A 23,533-nucleotide genomic window follows, 5' to 3' on the forward strand; every position below is an offset into this window, starting at 1 on the left:
CTTGACAGGGCTGCTAACTCACACTGACCATGAGACTCACGCAAATGACCCTTTTCACACACTCTCATGCCACAAGAGCATTTTCTCGCTGTGAAAAATATATAACGGATAACTTCTGACAGCAGCACAGCACTCTCTCCCCCTCTTTTCAAGCAGGAGTGAGTGAGTTACTATAGTTACAGGGTCACTCGAGCCGCTGAAGCGTCTTGTCTGTTTTGCATGTGAATCTTGTGAGTTAGAATGAAGCAAATTTGTGTATGTCTGTTTGAAAATGTGTCATTAAGTCATGTTTTAAGCGTGTTTTATGTATTTTGAATCAATCAAACTTTGCAGCACTTAACAGCGTTGGCTGCGTGCATAGGCGTAGTGTTGGCTATAAATCCAACTTAATGTCGGCTGCTAAAAAACAAGAACACTGTCAGTCTGTTCACACTGAAAAAATATTTCCAATCAAGTTAAAAACGCAGACCGAAAGCTCTCATTTTTTGAGTGAGGTTTTGTTGAGGCCAAAATTCAGCTGTAAAAGTATTTTTTAAAAATTACAAAAACATTTTTTTGCAAGTGTGTCTCCTTGATAATAGATCATACATTCTGGATGATCTGCAGATGTTATATCAAAGTACTAAAACAATAAAACAGCTATGAAGCATCAGTTTTAGATTATTAGAGAGGTGGGAGACGTCAGGGTTCTTTAGTCGTTCAACCCTAAACAGGGTGTTGAGTTGCTCTTTAAATGTCTCAATCTAATAAAAGGTAAAAATCACACTTGCTGCACCAGCTTACCCCGACGGTACTGTAACCACAATGTTGTTACCTTATATTCCCCACGAGGAACATGTAAAGCATCTGCACAGTGGTTTGGTGTTTTAGAAAACACCTGTCAGGAGATGTGCTGATGTTGGAGCATATGAGGCGTGACTGAAAACAGCACGACTGTTTTATGATGTAAGCTAAGACAGGAACACTGAAAAAAACTTAACCTAGGCGAGATATGATCAGTCTGATGTGTATTTCAGACATGAAGTAAGATATGGTTTAAGACCGTTATCACATTAATGCAGTCATGAAGAAACAGATTTCTACAGCGAATGAAAGTCAAAAGGACAAAAGAGAGACACAAATGAAGATGTAGAAACAGCAGAGGAACAGTCAGAGATGAAACACGTCTTTGACCATCTGAAGATAAGTTCACACATGGGAAATACAGAAAGAGAAAGAGAGAGGGGATGGAAGTTGTTGAGGTTGAAGGAGAGTAAAGCTCAGGCACCATACAGAGAAACATTCCCCTGCAGTTCGTCAAGTGGAGCCCTGCTCAGAAACGAAGCCCGAGGCTGTTGGCTTGTTCTGTGGCTTCATAACTCTCAGCCAAAACATCTGGACTCTCTGATACTCAGAGACACACTGCAATAATACAACATGCTCTGCCAGTTTGCATGTGAGTTATTGTTCAGATTTATTGAGCTCATTGTGTTTTTACAAGGCAGATTATGTCAGTTTGTAAGATGATGGCTTTCAAGAGAAGAGGGTTTATTATCAATGATGGTTTATACATTTTGAGTTCAATTTGATGTTGCAACTGTGTGTGTGTGTGTGTGTGTGTGTGTGTGTGTGTGTGTGTGTTATAGATCTATCTAAAGGGCTGAAGGATCATACAAGTGTTGTTGCAACTATAAACCTGTTGTCGTTGATTTACGGTCATTTTCGTGCATGAAAGTCTGCTTGCAGAACAGCCTTCACTCTCTCCTGCACTGACCAACTTTTGCACTCTTATACATTAATTATTTCAGACATATACTCACTCCACCTCCATACTTTTCACACATTCCTGCAGGTTTTTTTTTTTTTTTTTTAATTTTAAACCTTTGAACAAATGCTGATCATTTTCTGGAGAGAACAGTAATTTGTCTTGTACTTGTACTTGAATCTGTAATTTCATTCTTTTGGTCATTACACAGAGCTCATGACCATGGGTGAAGGGCTGGGACATAAGTGGACTGGTAAATCGATAGCTTTGCCTTTTGGCTCAGCTCCCTCTTCACCACGACAATCCGGCATAATGTCCACATCACTGCTGACTTTATGTCAAACCACCTGTCTATCTCACTCTCTGTTTTACCCTTACTGGTGAATAAGACCCCAAGATACTTGAACTCCTTCACTTGGGGCAGCAACTCCCTCCCAGAGAGGGCAGCCCACCATTTTCTGTGTATGTGCATGAAAAATGCACTTTATCATGGTGTGATAAAACCAGCAGAACCACATCATCTGCAGAGACTGCAAAGAACCAGTTCTGAGGTCCTTAAACAGGGCCCCTTCCTCCCCCTGATTATTTCTTGAGGTCCTGTCCATGAATGTCACAAACAGGATCGGTGCTGAGGGACAACCCTGGCGGAGGCCAACACCCACCGGGAACAAGCGTTGATGGATTCATCTTGTCAACCCATGCATTGAGTAACATTACGTTTAAAAGACCTACACCTACGTAGTTGCCGGCAATCGACCCTGTGAAATAAAAAAGATAATTCAGTCTAGAGCTGCTACTAGAGACAGCTCAGTCCTGAGCACTGAGTGACGTTTCTCTACTGACCAGTCAGCGGACTGCAGAGTGTACAGCGTTTACCAAAAATGCATATGGCTCCAAAGATACGAAAGTAGGGGTCGACTGATATTGGTTTTTCAGTGCCAATACCAATTATTAGTACTTGAGATTGATAACCAATATTTGGAACCAGTATGCATTTACAATAAAAATGAAAATATTTCTGTCAAAATTTAGAATATAACGAACTACAACACAAAACTTTGTTTAAATGCTTTTAGCAAATGTTTGATCAAAACTGAGACTTTCAGCATCATATACAGCAAGTTCCCTGCAACTTTTTTGGCTGACACTTTCTTTGTGTGTATCGCAGACTGCCTTCCCTGTTGTTGGATGAGTCTAATATGAACAGTTTTCCATAAATACATTTTATCGCGATCATTAAAATAAAGTACAGATACAAATAATCGTAATGATGCCAAATATCGGCCCTGCTAATTGAACAGGTCGATAATCTGTCGAACCCTATACTAAAAGTACCATCCACAACTTTTCACCTCTTCTGTCTGTTTGCCCTCCTGAGTCCAGTCACTGGTCCCTTCAGGTCCCGAGCTGCGAGCTCAAACGCCGACACACTCCAGCGACCCACAGTGCACTTGTTACCCCAGATCCATATCGGTGCTACTTGCCTGTGCGTCAGTCTTGTTATCGGGGCTGTTTGGTGATCCAGCCCCCCCTCCTACTCCCCTCCATCTGTGAAGTCACCCAGAGGGCCAGATCACAGCGAAGCCAACATGTGGTTTGAGTTAGCATCTCAGAAACAAGCCCTCCATACGTGGGGTTGTCTGTGTAGTCCCTCAGCTCCTCGCTCTGCTTGTGTAGTTTATAATTGTGTGTGTGCGTTAGAGCTAATTGTGTGTGTGTGTGTGTGTGTGTGTGTGTGTGTGTGTGTGTGTGTGTGTGTGTGTGTGTGGTTCTAATCCTAAAGCAGGAAGTACGGGTCAATTAAAAAGTCAGCACATTGTGTCTCGAGAGACTCAACCAAAAGAAAAATAATGAGAAAAGACCAAAAAAAGGACCTGCTGAACTTTTCTTGTTTGTTTCAATTCTCTTTTTTTCTCCTTTATTCTTTCTTTCTCACACAGACAAAATATATCTGTGTAAACTGCACATTAGAAGCTATACTGCAGCTTTTTTATGCTTTTATTTCGCCCTCCGTCTCTCTGCTGGTTGGGCCGTGCAGCAGCCAGGTGGAGGTTTTGGCTTTCGTCAAAGTTTATCTGCGCAGCATCTCAGGAAGCAGAGCGGGAGGGAGAAACCAAGCAGCTCGTTCCAGCTCTTTTCTCCTTGTTTAATCATTTGAGTGACTTTCCGCTGCATCACAACATCTGATATTGTCTCGCCTCCTCGTTCCAGGTTCCAGTTTACTGACTCACACAAAAGTCCCTCTAAAAAGCCACTTGGATTAGTGATGGCCGGATACAAATCTCGTAAAACCATTTTCTGATTGAACAGAGCGACGCTTGTTTAATCTGAAGCTGAACTGAAGCAGACTAAACATAATAACACAAGAAACTTTAATAGTGAAAATGAGTAACATGAAGAATGATGAACGTGATAAAGTCGATCAGCGTGGATAACATCAGCAGCTGAAAAGAATAAAACCAGGAAAACAAGACGCTGTTGAAACTGGAGGATTAGTCAGCATTTATGAAAAATGAATCAGCTGTCAGACTTCAGCAGACATAACAAACCACTGAAATGGCCTTCGAGGGGGTTTAAGACTTTTGAATTTCATTACTTGAACTCGGGAGGTTTTTGGTCCAGTTTGTTTGGTTTTTCATCATCTCAACTAGTTTCCAGGTTTCAATGACTGAACGTAACTCCAGCAGAGGAGGGGCTGGATGAAGTTGAGGCAAATTACATTATAAGTTTATTCTGACATTTTCCCTGTTTTTTAATGAAATGCTGCACCTATATGATCGAAAGAAAACTGACACATGAAAAATATCTAGAAACTGCGGAAAAATGTCAACAAAACTACGTATATATATATATATATATATATATATATATATATATATATATATATATATATATATATATGTATATGTATATGTGTGTGTGTGTGTGTGTGTGTGTGTATATATATGTATATATATATATATATATATATAATATATATATTTTTTTTTTTATTAAGTGATCTTATTGCATTGTGAATATGTTGTGTATGGTACTTCTATGTGTCTTTTATATCTTTTGTATGTATTGTCTTGCTCTTATCTGGACCATTGAGTCTGTAATAAAGTTTATTATTATTATTATTATTATTATTATTATTATTATTATTATTATTATTATTATATATATGTATGTATATAATTTCATATTTAAAATAATATAATAATAACAAATATGGTTCATTTTCTCTTTATTTTAACACCTTTTTAGCTTTATTTTCCAGTTGTTTTCTTGTAACTTTTTAAAAATGTATTTATTTTTTTACTAATTGCCTGCACATTTTAGGCAATTTTTTCTCCCATGTTTTTGAAAGAAATAAAACCAATTTGCTTAAGTCTTGAAAAAGTTAAAAATGATTGGTTACCGGTTTTCTTTTTTCTTTTTTTTGGTCAAAATTATTGGCTTATTTAGCTTGATACAAGTACGATACATTTATTGTTCGTTGAAAAAAATTTGTTGCAAAATTCAGAATGCGACATAAAAGTGACACAGTCACACAAATATGACACGAGACTCATAACATTTAATATTACTCACCTCGTTGGAAATACACAATTAATCATTACTTTTACTGTTCTGTTACTGTTAATGTTTTTTATTTATTTATTTATTACTTTTTGATAATTATTGTGAGTGTTATAGAAAATGTCTTTTCATCGTTCAGTTTAATCTGTGCTGAAATGTTATCGTAGAGCAAACCTGTTATTTGACACAAACAAATAAAGAGATGAATTGCCTCCAAATCTTCTCATGTCTCTCAAAATAAAGATGAGTGTGATGATTAAATAACACTTCTGTGATGGGATCAGTTTCAGGAGAGTGATCCAGACTCAAACTGGCTGTGAACTTCCTCCTCCCAGTGACTCATCAAACAGCCTTGTTGGTAACTGGCCGTCCCACTGGGACCAATCTGTTTGTTGGTCCAGTGATATATTTATCAACTCCCTGAAGCTTCTCAGTGGCACTGATACCCTGAAGACGTGGAGTCTGAGGGATGCAGAGATGGCTCGGTGGATGGATTATTTATTTGCCGGGGGTTAAAGGTCGCAGCGTGGCAGTGTGAGCTGGCATCCGCTGATATTCCCAGAGATGGAGCGACCTGCGTCTTTATATACCAGACCTCTTGACATGTTTGATTTGGTGAACTTGATACACTGAGTGGGTGGTGTTAGAGCACAGAATTTATTAAACTCTGGACTGTTTGGCACTTTTCTCTTAATTTTTTGATAATTTTGGCTGTGTTTATGCATATGGCATACATTTTGGGAAGATTGCGTAGTTTTGTTTAATCAGTGAATTTCCAGCTCAGCTCCTACAATAAGTCTAAAATACACTGTGGAAACTAAATAGTTACATTCAGACTGTTCAGGTCAAAAAATGCTCCATTGAAACCCATTCAAACTGACATTTTTGATCCCACAGCCATCAGAGCAGAAAAACATGACTTGTATTGTTTCTGGGTGTCATTCTGGGCTTTTGACTCTGAATTTTTCATTTTGGCTTTTTTCCACCTGATGAGGTCATTTTGACCATATTTGGCATATGGAGGAAATACATGGTATTTCTCCTAGGTGACTTTTCACAATCAGTGTAGCTGCTGATCACTGACATATCCCAGACTGTTATAATAAAAAATCTACCCATCATGTAGTGTATTGAAAATAATCCTTTTTTTGTTTTTTTGTTTTTTCACATAAAAGTGGCAAAATGACAAAATCGTGGCACTTAAAGGGTTCAGTTTCTGAAAATTAATGAATATGTTATATTTATGATTAGGATTGATGTTGGTTAAAAAACATAACTCAATGAAAGTAGAGAAATGACAATGTATAACATTTTTAAAGCTTGATTTTGAAAAGCACATTTTGTGCACTGAGCTATACGAGTGTGTGTAATACTGAAGCAGGCCTGAAATGTTTAGTGTTGGGCTTCTGGAAAGACTTCATGTCTTTGTCACATTTTACAGTGTTATTTATCAATGAGAATATGAGTCAGATTAAAAATTTAATCCTTGTCTCTTTTTTTCATTCTTTTTGTCTTTCACCCTCTGTATTTTTGTTTCTCACCATTTTTTCTATCTTTTTTTATCTTTTTCATCCTCAGTTGGAGAACGTCATTCAGAAAAGTGTGAAGCCGGACGTCACAAACATACCGTCTCACGTCGTTCACAACCAAACGGCCACCATGCTGGAGATCGGAACGAACCTCCTCACACACACGGCGGAGCAGACACGCAAACTCAACGTGGTGGAAGCAAAGGTAACGAGTCGCCACTCTGCTGATCTCAACACCTGAAAGCAGATTTCCTGGATTTGGTGTTCAACGACTTTTTTCCTCCAGGTGCTGAACCACACGTCTCGAATAGAAATTCAGCTTCTGGAGAATTCTCTGTCCACCAACAAGCTGGAGAAAGAGCTGCTGCTGCAGACCTCCGAGATCAGCCGGCTACGAGACAAGAACAGGTAGAAAAGAAACATTTCTATCTGAAAACTGATAAAACTGGGAGAAGTAACAGAAAATTTAACCCACAGGCTGCCGTTCACAGCACCATCTTAGATCTACAAGTACCACTAAAGTGGAGAAAAAAACACATTTACAAAGCAGCTTTCTCCTACTACTCACAGCATAATGCACATGAAGTTGTCACATGATATGATTTTCTGCCTAAAGAGGAAAAGCCAGAAACATCTGCTCATATCTGCCGTAATATTCTTTCAGTGTTTCCAAAAGCAAAGCTGTCAATGTAAGACCCTGATCAGAAACTGGCAACTAAACCAAAAGACACCTGAGTGACAAATTTGAGCAACATCTTCTATTATTTCAATTCTTACGACATTTAAAATATTTGGCTTCAAACAATAATTTGTACGATGTGGGGTTTTTTTGGGGGGGGGAGGGGTTCACGAATGCATTAACCTCATTAGAAAATGACATTCTTTCCTCCTCTGACCTAAATACAAGTTGACCCCGAGTGGAGAAAAAAATAAGACAAGAGCCTTATCAGAGATTTCACAACTATAACAGTGAGAGTATTTGAAATACAAGCAAGTCATTAGAGATGATGGAAATACGTCCACAGCTGTTGCTGCGAGACACGCCAATATTTGGAATCACAATATTTTCACTATTTTTCATGGTGAGGTGAAGTTGGACGGAGCGCTGAGCCGTAAAACATGCAGAGTAATTATCAAGCGTGTTCTCTGTTTACAGTAACAGATATAATACAAACACTGTGTGTGTGTGTGTGTGTGTGTGTGTGTGTGTGTGAGAGAGAGAGATGTGTGCGCGTCATTTTCTATTGAGTGTGTTAACTCTTCTGAATAAAGAGCTCTTGTGTATATCTTCAAAAACAGCTTAACAGCAGCTTCAGTGCATTTCACTGATAAATTGGGACATTTCTGCCTCATTTTATTTACACTTATTTGACTGCTTGAGTGTTTTGTAGTAGGCTTATTTTATTTAATTCATTTTTTTGTTATTTTTCCACAAACTCCTGTTCTTTGCTCTTATCCTCTTACGTTCATTAAACAGAAATTTTCCATTTAAGCTACTCAGCTTCAACACATCTTCAGTTAAATTCATGCTGCCTACATCATTTCCACAGTTCTCTTTGTATACGGTGTAAATACCTCACAGAGGTTTGGGCTGGCCAACAGTTATCTGTAGCCCCTTTTACACTGCCTGTGCATAGCGGGAATATTGTGCTGTGTTGTACAAAAGCGTTGACTGTGGAGTGGAGGGACAGAGTTTTTCAAGTCGGCGCAGGAGGAAGGAACAGCACCGAAACTCGTCTGTGTAAACAGGACAGCCGGCAGAACGGGACTATGGGCACGAAGGGTGTGATGTTTTGAAGGCGTATTACAGGAGATTTAAAAAGCCGCAATTTGTAGTTTACTCAAAAAAGAAGTACAGCAGCTGTAAACGTCGGCAGATCGAGAAAACAAGGACATTCAGGAGCTCCTTACCTCCTACCTTGATTTTTGAAATTTAGGATGTTGTTTTTTCTCTCTCTTTTATCTTTCTCCTGACAATACTCAAAGTAATTCAGATAAATCCTAAACTTTTGATCCTGCAGCTTAAATACAGAACATGTCAGTTAATTACAGATTATTTGACTTTATGCGCTTAAATTTTTACATATCTTGGTTTGAATTTTCGTGCACGGCTTTGTTGTAATTCCACAATATTTAATTGCTCTTTTCAGAAAAAAATATATTTTTGTTTGTTTGTTTGTTTGTTTTTATAACTCTACATTCTGTGTTTTGGTTTCTAATATAAATTAAAATTCCAGGTTTTATTCCAAGTTAAAATTTTTGACATCCTAACACCATAAAACTCACACACTCTTTTCACATTTTTCAACTGGCATAGTCTTATAGTCAGAGTACAAACAGCAAGAGGTACAAAAAAACACACACACACTGCATCTAGTAGGGGACAAACTAGGGGAAACTACACACACACACACACACACACACACACTGTAGAAACCGCAGCACGGCAGCAGTCAGTGACTCCCCATCAGTCTCCATCCCGGTGAATGATGTCACCTCGTTCATGTGCAGGTCAGCATGTTGAAGTGATCAGAACCAGGAGCTGATGGTGTGTTTTAGCTCCTAATGTGACCAAAGGCTCACCTACTGATGTAAGACGATCTCGCTCGCAGGTGTGACAGAGCTGCGTGATGATGGAGGGTCACATCAGACTCTTGTCAGCTACATTTCAACAGCAGCTGGACTTCAGCTCGCTCAGTTTGCTCAGTAAAGCTGCAAATATGATATTAATGGATCTCACATTTCATGTCTGGGTGTTAATGTGCTGATATTCACATCGTACTGAATTACAGGAGAACAGTGGAGCCTAAAATCTGTTTACGTTCATATTTGTCAAAGAAAGATGTGAAGCCTTCAGTTTATATTTATGATCTATGAAGTAAAAGTAAGTTTTTATTACTTATTATGCTATACAATATCAACTTTTTATGCCTCTGCACCCCCGGTATGACCGTCCCGTTCTTGTGGTAGCTCAAGAACACCTTAAGGGAATTTCCTCAAATTTGACACAAATGTCCACCATGACTCAAGGATGGTATGATTAGATTTTGGGGGTCATAGGTCAAAGGTTAACGTCACTTTGACCTCATCTGTGACATTATTGTGAATGAGATATCTCAAGATCACCTGGAGGGAATTTCTTGAAACTTGGCATAAATGTTAAATCGGATTCAAGGTTGAACTCATTAGATTTTGGTGGTAAAAGGATAAAGGTCAAGGTTTCCATTAACCCTCAAACTGCACATTATAAGTTTACTTATACAGAAGTCCATGAGATATTTTTTCTTTAAATTATGAACTTTCCTGATTATGTCCACCAGCAAATATTAGTATTTAATGTTTTAAACACACAGATACAGATTGTAAGTTACTTTGAAAAAATTGAGAGGTCAAATTTTCCCACCCACCTCTGCAGACCCCACACCACACCTCCTGTTCTCTGCACCCGGAGCCAAAAAAGTGAGTGTGAACTGGACATTCAGCCACTTTCGGCATCTCACGTTTCCCTCTGAAGCGGCTGCCACTCCTTCATTGGGTTTCATTCATTTGGCTCCTGCTTTGTTGATCTAACTGTGGGCCGAAGTCTATTTTCAGCGGCTGTTCTGCTGGTTCAGCTGCAGAGATAACGCGGTCTGCAGGCTGCTCTGGCAGAAAGAGTGATGGTCGGGTTATTAATCTTTATTTCACTGTTTTACGGCTTCTCTAACGAGAAGGAGTAACTCAGGAGTTACAACCTCTGCTCCGTAACAGACAGATTTGTTGTGCAAATAGTTTAGATTTCTGTCCTTCTGCTGGAGAACAAACAATCTGACGTTAATACGACACTCTCCACGAGTTATTTTGTGATGATACACTAATTCACTCTCTGTCAGCCTGCTTCCTCCACTCCTTCTTTATTTAGTTATTTCTTTCATTTTCTTCGAGAGCTTTCTTTAGCTGTTACTTTGTGCTGTATGTTATCATTTGGGCGAAGCAGTGTTGTCTCTGTGGCAGCTTTTGGCTTTCCTGTGTGTATTGACTTAGTATTTCTGCCTCTTCTATCATTTTATATTGATACAGAAAAAAGTTTTACCAATTTTTTTTTTCCAAATCAGTCGATATCGATATGTATCTCGATATACATCAAATCACTTTTTCTGTCAAGCTTAAAGGTTTACTTTTACTTTTAAGTGAAATATGAAGATATCACACGGTTCATTTTGGTTTAAGCAACAGCCTGCCAACATTCCCAGTTAGAGAAAGGCTGAAGATAAGCTCATGTGCTTGTGGCCCCAGACCCCCAAAACATTACAGCTGCCCCTGGTAATAATAATGAGAGCTCAGCGCGAGCGACTAGATGAGACACGGAGCGATGCATCCTGCTGTTTCAAAATAATTCATCCAAAGTCTGATTAAAGCTGAACCTAACAAAAAAAAATCTATAGAAATCAAAAGAAGTCACTTTCCACCTCTGCAAATGTGTCTGTTTCAGACACTTCGGTGCTTTGAGGAGAAGCTGCGCTCTGTTTGTCTGTCTCACTGCGCTGCTGTCGGACCATCAGTTGTTTGATCCGCGATGGTGAAATGCTGTGGCTGTCAAACACTCAGCTGTTCTACAGTCAAAGTTGTCACGTTTGTAGATTGTCCAGCATTTCTGCCCTCTCTGTGTTTTTGTGTAAGATTTTCCTCTGTGTCATGAGAGCATGAGACAGAGCCCAAAAGTGTGAGACGCACTGCAAATCCGTGGGAGTTGTCAGCCCCCGTTGGAAAAGGGTTAACAGAATTTAAAAAACAAATAACAAAAAACAAAATCCCCAAAATGGACAACATTATGTCAGTTAGAGGTTTTGAATGTCGGTTTCGATTACTTTTCGATTGAATGCCCAGCACTACTCCTAAAAATATTGTTTTCATTCCTACATTTTATTACATTTTGGCCACAGGTCCGGATAGGACAAAGTTTTTGTCCGAATTACAGGAACTACTCCAGTTGGAGCGGGCTGTCGCACATGTCCACACTGTAGCGAGCTGTCGGACATTAAATTGAACTGCGTGCTTATTGCCTAAGTTTAAACACTGTCCTGAAATATGTGAGCACACTAATCCACCCCGTTTGTCTGTCTTTCAGTCGTTTGGAGAGTAAAGTTCAGATGTTGGAGTCTCAGCAGAAAGGAGAGCTGGAAGACATGAAGGAGGAGAAGAAGAGACTGCAGGTACACAACTTTGTTTACAGTGAAGACACTTCATCAGCAGGTGTTGAGAGGGGTGGCTCTGTGTGTACTAGCTTTAATATCATCAGGAATACTTTAAATTACATTTATAAGTCCGAGCTTTCAGTGAACAGCAAAAATACCAAGTGTCTGACATCATGAATTTAAATTTTGCAATTTTAAATGTACAGAAGATTAATTTTCACGTTAGCTTACTATGTTAGTCTCAGCCAGCCAACATAAACGTAATGAATATGAATCAAAATAAAAGTAAAATCTTTCATTGTAAAGTTGCATGCATAAGATATGAGAGGTCATGGCTGGCGGAGTCTGTATGAACAGACAAATTAAAGAAACAGCGGTACATTATTAGTCCATGCTGACAGTACGAAGCGATTCAACTCGAGTAAATCTTCGTCTCCAGTCGGTCGTCAGGACTCAGATGGCAGCCATCGAGTCTTTGGAGCGGCAACTGAGAGTTGCCAGCAGCAACAACACGGCTCTGCAGAGGCAGCAGGCGCAGCTGATGGAGTCTGTCCACACACTCATTAACATGGTGGCCAGCACTACAGGTACACACACACACACACACATTTGCACGTATTGGCAAGCAAAAATTAAAAAGAGCTGTACAAGAGGTGTGCAAATACAGTTTTCTCTGTGCATTTGCTTACATGATTTGTGTGTGTGTGTGTGTGTGTGTGTGTGTGTGTGTGTGTGTGCGTGCGTGCGTGCGTGCGTGCGTGTGTTTAGGGTCCCCTCCCAGGGACCAGAAGTGGAGAGACTGTGCAGATGCGTACAAGGCCGGTCACTCCGTCAGCGGCCTTTATGACATCTACATCGGCAACAGGACTGAACCTGTGCAGGTACGAGGAACACCTGAACCTCTGGCCTGTTTCTCCAGTTATTCCACTCACACGTCTTGTTTATTTTAGATCATTCACACAAGGGCCAAAGAATAAGAGCTTTAAATAAACATAAAATAAACAACGATAGCTTGACTTAAAGTAATAGTTGTGTATTTTTGAAGTGAGGCTGTATGAGACACTTGTGTATAGTCAGTCTACTACATACAGTAGGTGGTGGTCGGCTGGTCCCGGTTTGCAGAAACAGACGGGGCACGCACCCCCGGGCTTTATATTTAAACTGACTTTAGCCACTTTTAAAAAAGCCTTCCTTAAAAATCACTATCAGTCCAAGTGGACGCTGTATTGAGAGTATTTTCACCGCTTTGCTTGTGTGTGATGTGCACTGACAATGCACGCTACACATAACAGAACTGAAACAAGTAGGTGATTAACTACTAATGTTAACTATAAATGAAAACAACAATCAGCAGTGACCCCTTCTGAGAGAACTGAACGTGTGCAAATTTATTTATAAAACTGAGGAAAAATATGTTCATATCTTTAATAATATAATAATGATAATACATTTTATTTACAGAGCGCTTTTCAAGAGACTCAAAGACACTTGACATAGTAAACAGGATCAAAGAATACCATTAAAAACATGATAAGACAGATTTTAAGAGAATATCTTTCAGTTATCTAATGAAATGACTTCCATTGTGGGTGATTATGCAGCTGGTTTTGACCTGATTTAAATTAGAAGGTTATCCGCTAACACTGTGACAGTGAACTCAAAGTAATGAGACTTTCTTCTTCTCTTCAAGGTTTTCTGTGACATGGAGACGAGCGGCGGAGGCTGGACGGTGTTCCAGCGGAGATTTAACGGCAGCGTGGACTTCCAGAGGAGCTGGAGAGAATACAAAATGGTCCGTCTGAGAGCCAAGAAATAGAAATAAATATTGCAGTAATAAATGTAAGTAAAAACTCTGTCCATCACTGAACTCTCGCTCCTCCTGCAGGGTTTTGGGGACGTGTTTGGAGAACACTGGCTGGGTAATGAAGTGATGCACCTGCTGACCAGTCAGGGTCAGTACTCTCTGCGGGTGGAGCTGAGGGACTGGGAGGGAAACCCCGCCTACTCCCAGTATGACCGGTTCACACTGACCAGTGAGAGACAGCAGTACAGGTAACTGCAGTTTTATACACATCACAGAGGTGAAGAGCTATCAAAAAACCAGCATACATGAGGCGTACATTGTGTATTTTGGGTTTGCTGTGTGTGTGTGTGTGTGTGTGTGTGTGTGTGTGTGTGTGTGTGTGTGTGTGTGTGTGTGTGTGTGTGTGTGTGTGTGTGTGAGTGACTAACTTATTTGATTTTGAGAAGTATTGCCAAGTGTTTTTTTTTTGTTTTGTCTTGTTTTTTTGTTTATTATCTTTGTCTTTTTTGCACTAAGATTCTTTAACAGTAAACTTTCCCGCCAGGATTAACCCTTTGAAACCTGGAGCAATATCGCTTTTTCACTTTTTTTGCTGCTTACATATGTCGTTCACTAATATATAAAAATTCGATCTCTCAGCAAATTGGTCAAATTTCTTTTAAAAACAGGGAAGAAAGTCAATGAGCAAATTGGTAAGAAGTGCTCTACAAATTGCAAGAAATTGGTGAATTAAAAAACTTTTTTTTTTAAAACCTAGAGAAAATGTTTAGGGAAAAGAAGACAAAAAACTACATTTATAATTATCTTAATTACATATTTTGAATTATGTGACAGAATTATTCTAATATTTTGAGCACTTTTTTACAGTTTTATTCTGTTCCTCTTTGTAACCTCTTCTGTTTAGTTTTTTCTTTTGTTTTTTAACAAAATTTTTGGTAATTTTCTTGTACTTTTTACTAGTTTCTTGCTAATTTTTGGGTCATTTCTTCTGTTGTTCTGGTTTCAAAGGGTTAGTAAAATTCTCTCTCTGTTGATATTTTAGTTTAACTCTTTTTTTTGTGTTGCGGCTGCTGGACCACATTTTCCCACGTGATCAAGTTCTATCTTATTTTTGGTTAAAACTGTGCTGCAATAGCTCACACATAAACATACTACGCATGCATGCGGTCCTAAATTGGTCATTTGATTGATCAGCCGATCGATCGATCACCTCGTCTGGTGTCTCTCAGGTTGTATCTGAGAGGTTACAGCGGCACAGCGGGGAGGCAGAGCAGCCTGGCCTCCCACGGGACCGGCTTCAGCACCCGAGACCAGGACAACGACAACTGTGACCACTGCAAGTGTGCCCTCATGCTCACCGGAGGTAACGTCTCTGCTCTCCTGTCCTCTCCTGTCCCTCTTTGTCCCTCTCCTGTCCTCTCTGTCCCTCTGAGCTCAGTGGGTTTCCCCATCCTTCAAATTCATCAAGTAAAATTGTTTCTAAATTGTAAATATACGAACTTTTTTAGTAAATATCGTAATAATTTAACAGTTTGATTTGTCTAATTAAAGTTTATTAAACAGTCATTAAATAATACGTCTATCATAAATCTCACAAAATAATAAAATACTTTGAGGATTGAATTATTTTCCTTCAGGCGAACATCTGTCTCCGTCACCCTTCAGTACACTTCAGCTCGAGTCAACGCCAACACAAACAGCTGTTTAGTCCTCAGCCTCCCCTCGACGGGCCGCGATCAATGATAACCTTAATCGTTCCAGCAAAACCTCGAGCTCTCCGGGGAAAGACTCCTGCGGTTACCGTTAGTCAGTGAGTTATTTAAAATCACTGCAATTTACAGAGAAAAGAAAGAGTGGCTGAGATAAAGAAAAGAGCGAGAGAAAGAGATGAATAAGAAAAGATCAGGAGAGAAGAGAAGTATTTAACCAACAAAGTAAAGATAAGAGAGAAAAACACATCAACAGTTCACTCAAGGAAAAAAACAAGCATGAAAACTGCAGCCAAATTTACCCAAAGTGACAAATCTAATACTTTTTTTTTATGGCGTTCAGGAATGTCAGCTTCATCTTTGTACAATTTTAAAAGTAAATGCACATCACCTACATTTAAATATTGGACATCGTCTGCATGAAACATCTGTCTCCTCATCATGTCAAAAATTAGGGATGCACTGATTTATCGGTCACTCGTGGACATCACCGATGGTGGGAGACGATGTTTTTTTACATTGTGTCATATCAATTTTGCACAGGCCAAAAATGAACCTGCACTGATATAACACATTTCTGGCTGTTTTGGCCACTCAAAGCACTTTAACACTCATTCACACACACATACACACACATAGTCACATTCACACACACATAAATACATACAGTGATGGCAGAGGCTACAAGGTGCCAACTGCTGATCACTTTAACATTCAAACTAGGACTGAGCGATATGTCCTGAAACTAAAATCAGACTTTTTCACATTAAATCCAATTTCCAGTTTTAACCGCATTTCTTCTGCTTCTCTTTTAGCAAAGCAGCGAGACAAATTAAAGGCAAACTGAATTTCCCTTTTTGGGTTTCAGTGCTGTGTAGATTTAGGGGAGTGGGAGTTTACTGCAGTGATTCAACACAACATATTTACATGAATTCATCCTTTTATTTTTTCCTCTAATAATCTAACATTGTAAACAACAACCAGGATCATCCCAAAATTTCACAGTCAGTGCATCTCAATCATGAATCTAACATGTCTGCTGAGACGGATTCTCTCAGACTCCTTTCATCTCTTTTCCATCTCTTCTCTTATTCATCCCCCTCTCTTCCTCTCACTCTCTCTCTCTCTCTCTCTCTTTCAGGTTGGTGGTTTGACGCTTGCGGTTTCTCCAACCTGAACGGTATTTACTACACCGTCGGCCACAACATCAGGAAGCTCAACGGCATCAAGTGGCACCACTTCAGAGGCCCCAGCTACTCGCTGCGCTCCACCTCCATGATGGTGCGACCCTATGACTTCTAACACCAGCCCTCCACCTCCGTGATGGTACGACCCTATGACTTCTAACACCACCCCTCCACCTCCGTGATGGTACGACCCTATGACTTCTAACACCACCCCTCCACCTCCGTGATGGTACGACCCTCAGCCTCAGGACCCTCCGGTGTCATGATGGTACGACCCTGCGCTCTCTGAAACGCCTCCCCTCGGCTCCACCTTGGTACAAACCAACCTTTTCTGTTTTGTCTTCAGCCATCATGTTCATCCCCTCTGCCCCGCCTTCATTAAACTCACTGGATGTGTTTTCATACCCGACTCTGGATCCATGAAGCTGGAAACGTTTGTTCGTGTTTTTGAAGGAAAGCGTTTTTAGATAAACGGCTGCATTTATAAAACACTTTAATGTAAAGTTAAACTCACTCACACTCACCGAGCCACGTAAAGGCCTGTGTGAGCAAACGGAGCAATTTGGGGTTCAGTGTCTCGCCAAAGAACATTTTGGACGTATGGACAAGAGGGCCGGAGACTGATCTGTCAATCCTGTGATGAGTGGACGACCCGCCCTGCTCCGTCTCCACAGTTCGAATTGAAAAACTCAAAGGTGAAAAGAAAAGCCAGCCATCACTGACGTTTTTTTCGACAGTCTCACCTGGAGGACGATCATGGTGTTGTGCTTTTTTTGAACCAATGAAATAAGATAGAAAAAGTTGCATCAGAACGACTAAAGAGAGCTTCAGAGAAGTTCAAACTGCGGCTGCTTTCCCGCCTCCACTCAGCTCAGCGATCAGTGTGTTCGGTGGGAATGTTGCGTTCTTGGATGCAGCCTCCCCATCCGAACTGTGATGTCGGAAAGGTGTGCAGAGGGGGCTTCTGAAGCTGGTGCAGCCTTTAATCATAAAAAATGGTATAATCTGCAGACTTTAACTCTTTGAAACCTGGACTGACATCACCCTTTGAACTCTGAGCAAATTGGTGCAGTTTCTTTCAAAAACATGAAAAAGGCAACAAGCAATTTAGGAAGAAATGTTCCACAAATTGCAAAAAATTAGTAGATGTAGACAGTTATTTTTAAAAAGCCAGGGGAAAAATGTCGAGAGGAAACAAATAAAAAACAAATAAAACAAGGAAAACCATATTTATAATTATCATTATATATATGTATTTTTTTAAATTATAAAATTATTTTTTAATTACCTTTCCAACTCATTTCCTTACTCCTTTTTCTGTTTTACTTTACTCTAGTATTGTTGTTGTTTTTTCTTTTTTTTTCTTTTTTTCAGCTAATTGTCTGGTCATTTCCTCTGTTTGCTCATTGCCCTCTTCACATGTTTTTGAAAAAAAAAAACAGGCAAATTTTCTCAATTTACCAAAATGCCAAAATTCCTCTTTCTACATTGGGATTTGGGGATAAGTTTGTCTTTGACAAACATTTTGTGATGAGCGCTTTCACTGAAACATGTCTTTAAGGTCACTCTGTTGGACGGCTCAGACTGACTGTTTATGCTGTTATTGAAACAGACTTGTACATAATAAATGGAAACTGATGAATAATTGAAGGACGAGCTACGATGAGACGGGCAGCTGGAGAGACTTTGTAGTTTCAATCTTTGTATTCTGTGAGCAGACTGAATCTTTTCTGATGCATCAGTAATCACATTTTTGTTAAATCTCGCTCTACATACCGCAGCCTCGACTCTGTATCTCTGAACATTGAAGTAAAGAAGAAAACAAAAAGAAAAGGACAAAGTAAAAGTTTTTTTGGGCGGAGTCTCATCCTGCCTCCTGATGGCACTCACACACATCAAACGAGTTACAGGACATACGTATGAAGCCTTTAAAGTGTTTCTTTGTCAGAATAAAGAGGTTTATACTTATTAAAATGCACTTTATGGAGCAGAATGTGTTAACATTTTATCTTTGTTGTCATTGTTTCAGCGTCAAGATGCTGCAAACATTAACAAATTTCACTTTTTCAAGTTTAAACTTGTGTTATTGTCTGCATACGTGTTGCGAAGCTTGTCCACTCGTCTGTACACAGTCTGCAGTATTTTGTAAAATAAAACATCTTTATAAAGCCGGCGAGTGCTTTGATGTGTCTGTATTTGATTTATGAAATATATGTAACTTGTGGATCATATTATATTTGGAGGCTGCAGTTTCAATTACATGAAGTTATTATTTGTCAGATATATTTATAAAGTTACTTTTTTTCCCCAAATAGCTGCAATACATTACATTTTATATTGTGTCATTATCATTTGTTACTTGTGTGATGACATTTCAGCGCATCTCCTTACAGCATTTCAGGTATAATAAATAGTCTTTCACCAATACACATATTATTGATAAAGTATCTCAGAGGACGTTTACTGAAGTTATTCAAACCACAATCAGTTAAAACAACCAGAGAGAGAAGACTGATAAATCCAAATATACTAAACCAATCCAGCTTATCCAGTCCAAACCAACGGATCAATATTTTGGCATAAAAACATCCACACGGCTGTATACAGTGTTGTTCTGCCTCCCTCTCGTGGTCAAACTGTGTTACTGCAACGTGATAATTCATATTAGAATATTGTACTTTTTACTACACTACATTACAATACACAAAATAATCACGTGATAAACACATTAATGCACTAATAATAACCCAATAACAATAATAATAAAAGAGCTGTCTGCATGATAAGCACTCATTCTTTTGGTACTTTAAGTGTATTTTTATGATGATATGTTTGTACTTTTACCTGAATAAAATTTTGAATGCAAGACTTGTAACAGAGTATTATTTACACTGTGTTTTATATTTGTTTTTTATTTTGTTTTGGTTTTTTTTAAATACATACGTGTGTGTGTGTGTGTGTGTGTGTGTGTGTGTGTGTGTGTGTACACAGTAACAGTAAGTTGTTTTCTGCGCGCAGCCTCTTCGGTTTCCATGACCTCACCTGCCCTGCCTTCGCTTTTCACTGGACGGTTATTTTTGTCCCCCCGCGGCTCCAGTAGACAGCGTCTCTTCCGGTAGAGAAGCGCATTTAGCGGTTTGTGTGTGAAGGTCGTGAGTCAAACCTGTGAGTATTCTTCAGTATTTTACCATTTAAACTTGTGTGATAAATTTTAAACTACAACAAGTTGCATTTTCACATCAGTGACGACTCCCGTATTTCAGCATCGTCCGTGAAAATCGCCGGTTTTACTCCGGTTAGCAGTTAGCTTCATCGAGCTAACGTTAGCTCAGCGTGCTACTGTTAGCCGTTAGCTAAATGCTAACTAAATCATCGTTGTTTTCATTAAAAACATATTTTAATCACATTTACTGTATTAGTAAGTGCGTCATATTTTTGTTTTTTAAGGATAAAGTCTGCAATAACACGAAGGGAAGAAACATTTAATGACATCATGATACTTTGACCCTAAACATGCTACAGCTGTTAGCATTATACTGATTTTACCTTTAATATGAAAAGTAAACTAAATACTCTTGATAATGTTCTTATATAAAGTGAAACTGCAGTATTATACTACAGTTATGATCTGATGAGTGTTGTTACTCTCAAACTCAGAGGTCACAGATGTTTTCAGAGCTCACATGACGGAGCTGAAGTGTCTGATAAAGACCAGGAGACAAACTGATCTGTCATCATGTCCATCAGTCATATCTCCTCCTCAGAGGACATTTGTCTCTGTCACACTCTTCTCTAAATGTCTGAGGAAAATAAGAAGTAAAACTCAAGTTAGTATTTGTGAAAATAAGCCGGACACTTGGAGGTGAATGAAGGAGGTTGACCTTTGGACTGTTTGTGATGTCCCAAAAAAAAGCTTTATTGTCACTTAATTTTAATGCAATAATTCATCCTCGTCAATAGGGCTGAGGGGTATGACCTTGAAGTAATATCACAATATTTTTTGGCCATATCACGGTATATATCACCATATTTTAAATCTCCTCAAAGATTCCTAACTGCTGGACTGAGCAAGAAAATCAAATGTCACTATATGATGAAATATTGATACTGTTACAATATTTTAAGGATGACTTATGTACTTGGACAAAATATTAACACAATGAGATTTTTTAATTATCATCTGTAATGTGAATTTAATGACTTAAGTGGGTAAACGTAAGAATTAGCACAAGTCCATCACATCACTTTATCGCAGCCTTTAAAATCTTGAAAATACAGCACTTGTTTCATATTATGATATGATTATATCCAAAATTTCAGACGGCATGTGGTCTTATATCACGGTAACAGTACGTATCATGTATGTGGCTCAGTCCTACTCATCAATATCTATATTACAAAACATGACAAAAAGTACTACTTTGAAAAGACTTAAAGCTCTTTATTGATTCATTTTTAACGCATTTCACTTTTTAAAACAACATTTTCATTTATGTTATTCATTAGGACAACACACATTAATTAACATTTCTGTAATTGTGCCAGTGTGCCATCAGGCTAGTTTCTAATTGTAATCTTTTGGCAAGATGTTTTAACACCTGTAAAATGATTAAATTCACAATAACAACAGCAGCAGGGCGCCATGAAGATCGAGCACGAGCCAAGAGAAGAAACAAGAACCAGCAGAACATCAGTGCAAAACAATAACATGGCAACAAAAATATAATAGCTTTTTAGCACAAAATAGCCCTGCATGCAGCATGAAGCAACAACACACACTAATAATCACATGCAGACATGCAGAGCTGCCATAACAATAAGAAACAGCAACAGACAGAAGCAGAGATGAAATACAAGGAAACAAGAAGTTACAGCGCAGAAATCTGCCAAACGAGGTTTCAGGAAATAAAGAAACTGTGTCACAATTAGGTTTTATTCCATCATGACGCAATGACACGTTTTATTTTTTATGGCCTTTACTTTAAATTAAATTGGTTTATGGTGAATACTGTCATTTTTTCTATAAGATGTGATGTAACAGTGTCATGTTGACTACATTATAGGAATGATAATTAATCAAAGATCAATTAATTGGTTGCTAAGACGTTAATCGAACATGTGAAATTGAATCTGTTAATCGATTGGCTTTGCAGTGCAGACAAAGTATTTGCATTATGTTGCTTTGAAACCTGAAAAATTGGTTTGATTTATTTAAACATAGGAAGAAGGCAGAGAGCATCTTTATAACACATGACATGAAAGAATATTTGTTTAATTATAAAGTTATGTATGTATTTTATTTTATATTTCTATAACATAATTTTGAATATATGATTATAATCCCTGTAAATTAGGGCTCATCACTATTGATGATAGATTAGTCAGTTGTTAATAATCTAATCAAACAATAGGCATTGCTGTCAAAGCATATGCAGTTTGTTGCTGTGAGCTTTGATTAAGGGGAAAAAAAATGCTTTTTGTCTTGTTTGGAATAAACAAATAATGATTAATAATTGTTAATTTTACCAATAATTGATCGAGGAAAGTGCTCACGGTTTGCAATCCCACTGCATAGATTTCTCCAATAACTGATCTTGATTTTCGTCTTCTTCCTCCGCTGCAGGTGATCATCATGTCTCTGCCAAAGCCTGTGATGAGGGGGCTGCTGGGAAAGCGTCTGAGGTTTCACCTGCCCATCGCCTTCACTCTGTCCTTCGTGGCTGCAGCAGCGTTCAAGGTGAGACGGCGACACTAAAGTCACGTGCAGGGTTCCCGCAGACCCTTACAAAGTCTTAAAAGGCTGTAAATTAAGTTATCTAAAAGCAGGGCCCTAACTGGTTTTATAATCCTGAATCAATCTTTCAAAAAGCTGAAATGCTAAGAGATAATAAATAAGATATTATGAATATTTATTTTCTAAAGTTGAATTATAAAAACTCTAAATAATTAGTTATATCTTTCCTTTTCTTTTTAATAACACTCTCACTTTAACGTCATGCAGATCAGGTCTGAAACATCACACAAACATCACAACTCGGCAACTCGCGTATTGTTGACATTTCCCAATTTCCCACTTGAAAATCTGACTTTGGAGGGCTGCTCGTGCGCTTTTAACCCGTAAAAACGATATTTCCGAGGAGCACATGAATGCCGCAGCCGTCACGATGACAACGACATCAGCATCTTGACCTACTTCTACCTTTTCAAAATAAAATAACTAAATCTAATACATTATTGTACGTGTGATGTCAGCTCAGCTCTGCGGTCATTTTCAAGGCCTGAATTTGAATCTGATTTCTAACTTTTTTCTAACAGTTGGCTTTTTTCTTTTTTTTAGGTTTTTTATTTAAAACAGTGAATTAAAGCTACACATCTTTTGTTTTCCCGACAGTACGCAGTGATCGAGCCCAGGAAAAAGGCCTACGCTGACTTCTACAAGCAGTACGACGCCACCAAAGAGTTCAACACCATGAGGGAGGCGGGCATCTTTGAGAGCGTGCGGCCCTCTGGGGAGTAAAAACCCTGTGAGTCTTTTCATGCGGGATCACGATAACGATGAGAGGATAAAGCCTCTCAGCTGACAGATTTCTGTATTCTGTGATGAATATATGTATACAAATGTTGTATTTGAAATAGTATTTTATTTTATAGGGCTGAACTAAACTTAACCCCCGTATTTATTTTGCAACGACCAAAACTCACACCTGAGGATCAATTAAAACGGTTTAAATTAAAGTTTTTTTCTGTCTCATTATTTTAAATATGAAATTATATACGTGTGCATGCCACAATATCCTGGACATTTTCCCTTTTTTGTGATCA

The 23,533-nt window shown here is 38.7% G+C and overlaps 2 protein-coding genes across 3 annotated transcripts in view; both read left to right on the plus strand.

Annotated features, from left to right (window-relative positions):
- Positions 1 to 18,884, plus strand: part of angpt4 (angiopoietin 4) — an 87,358-nt gene extending 68,474 nt beyond the window's left edge. For both annotated transcript variants that reach the window (XM_088070707.1, XM_042495645.2), the window contains 9 exons: positions 6,887 to 7,042; positions 7,124 to 7,245; positions 11,945 to 12,029; positions 12,451 to 12,598; positions 12,780 to 12,892; positions 13,702 to 13,803; positions 13,897 to 14,063; positions 15,045 to 15,178; positions 16,666 to 18,884. In XM_088070707.1, coding sequence (XP_087926833.1) covers positions 6,887 to 7,042; positions 7,124 to 7,245; positions 11,945 to 12,029; positions 12,451 to 12,598; positions 12,780 to 12,892; positions 13,702 to 13,803; positions 13,897 to 14,063; positions 15,045 to 15,178; positions 16,666 to 16,826 — 1,188 coding nt within the window. In that variant the 3' untranslated portion in view covers positions 16,827 to 18,884. The remainder of the gene's footprint in view (positions 1 to 6,886; positions 7,043 to 7,123; positions 7,246 to 11,944; positions 12,030 to 12,450; positions 12,599 to 12,779; positions 12,893 to 13,701; positions 13,804 to 13,896; positions 14,064 to 15,044; positions 15,179 to 16,665) is intronic.
- An 838-nt stretch (positions 18,885 to 19,722) lies between these two features.
- cox6c (cytochrome c oxidase subunit 6C) overlaps positions 19,723 to 23,533 on the plus strand; it is a 4,231-nt gene continuing 420 nt past the window's right edge. The window contains exons 1-3 of the mRNA XM_042496715.2: positions 19,723 to 19,876; positions 22,335 to 22,448; positions 23,103 to 23,235. Coding sequence (XP_042352649.1) covers positions 22,344 to 22,448; positions 23,103 to 23,228 — 231 coding nt within the window. The 5' untranslated portion in view covers positions 19,723 to 19,876; positions 22,335 to 22,343 and the 3' untranslated portion in view covers positions 23,229 to 23,235. The remainder of the gene's footprint in view (positions 19,877 to 22,334; positions 22,449 to 23,102; positions 23,236 to 23,533) is intronic.

The sequence above is a fragment of the Plectropomus leopardus genome, chromosome 2, assembly GCF_026936395.1.
Source record: "Plectropomus leopardus strain MGB_pleo_1.0 chromosome 2, ASM2693639v1, whole genome shotgun sequence".
Lineage (NCBI taxonomy): Eukaryota > Metazoa > Chordata > Actinopteri > Perciformes > Serranidae > Plectropomus > Plectropomus leopardus.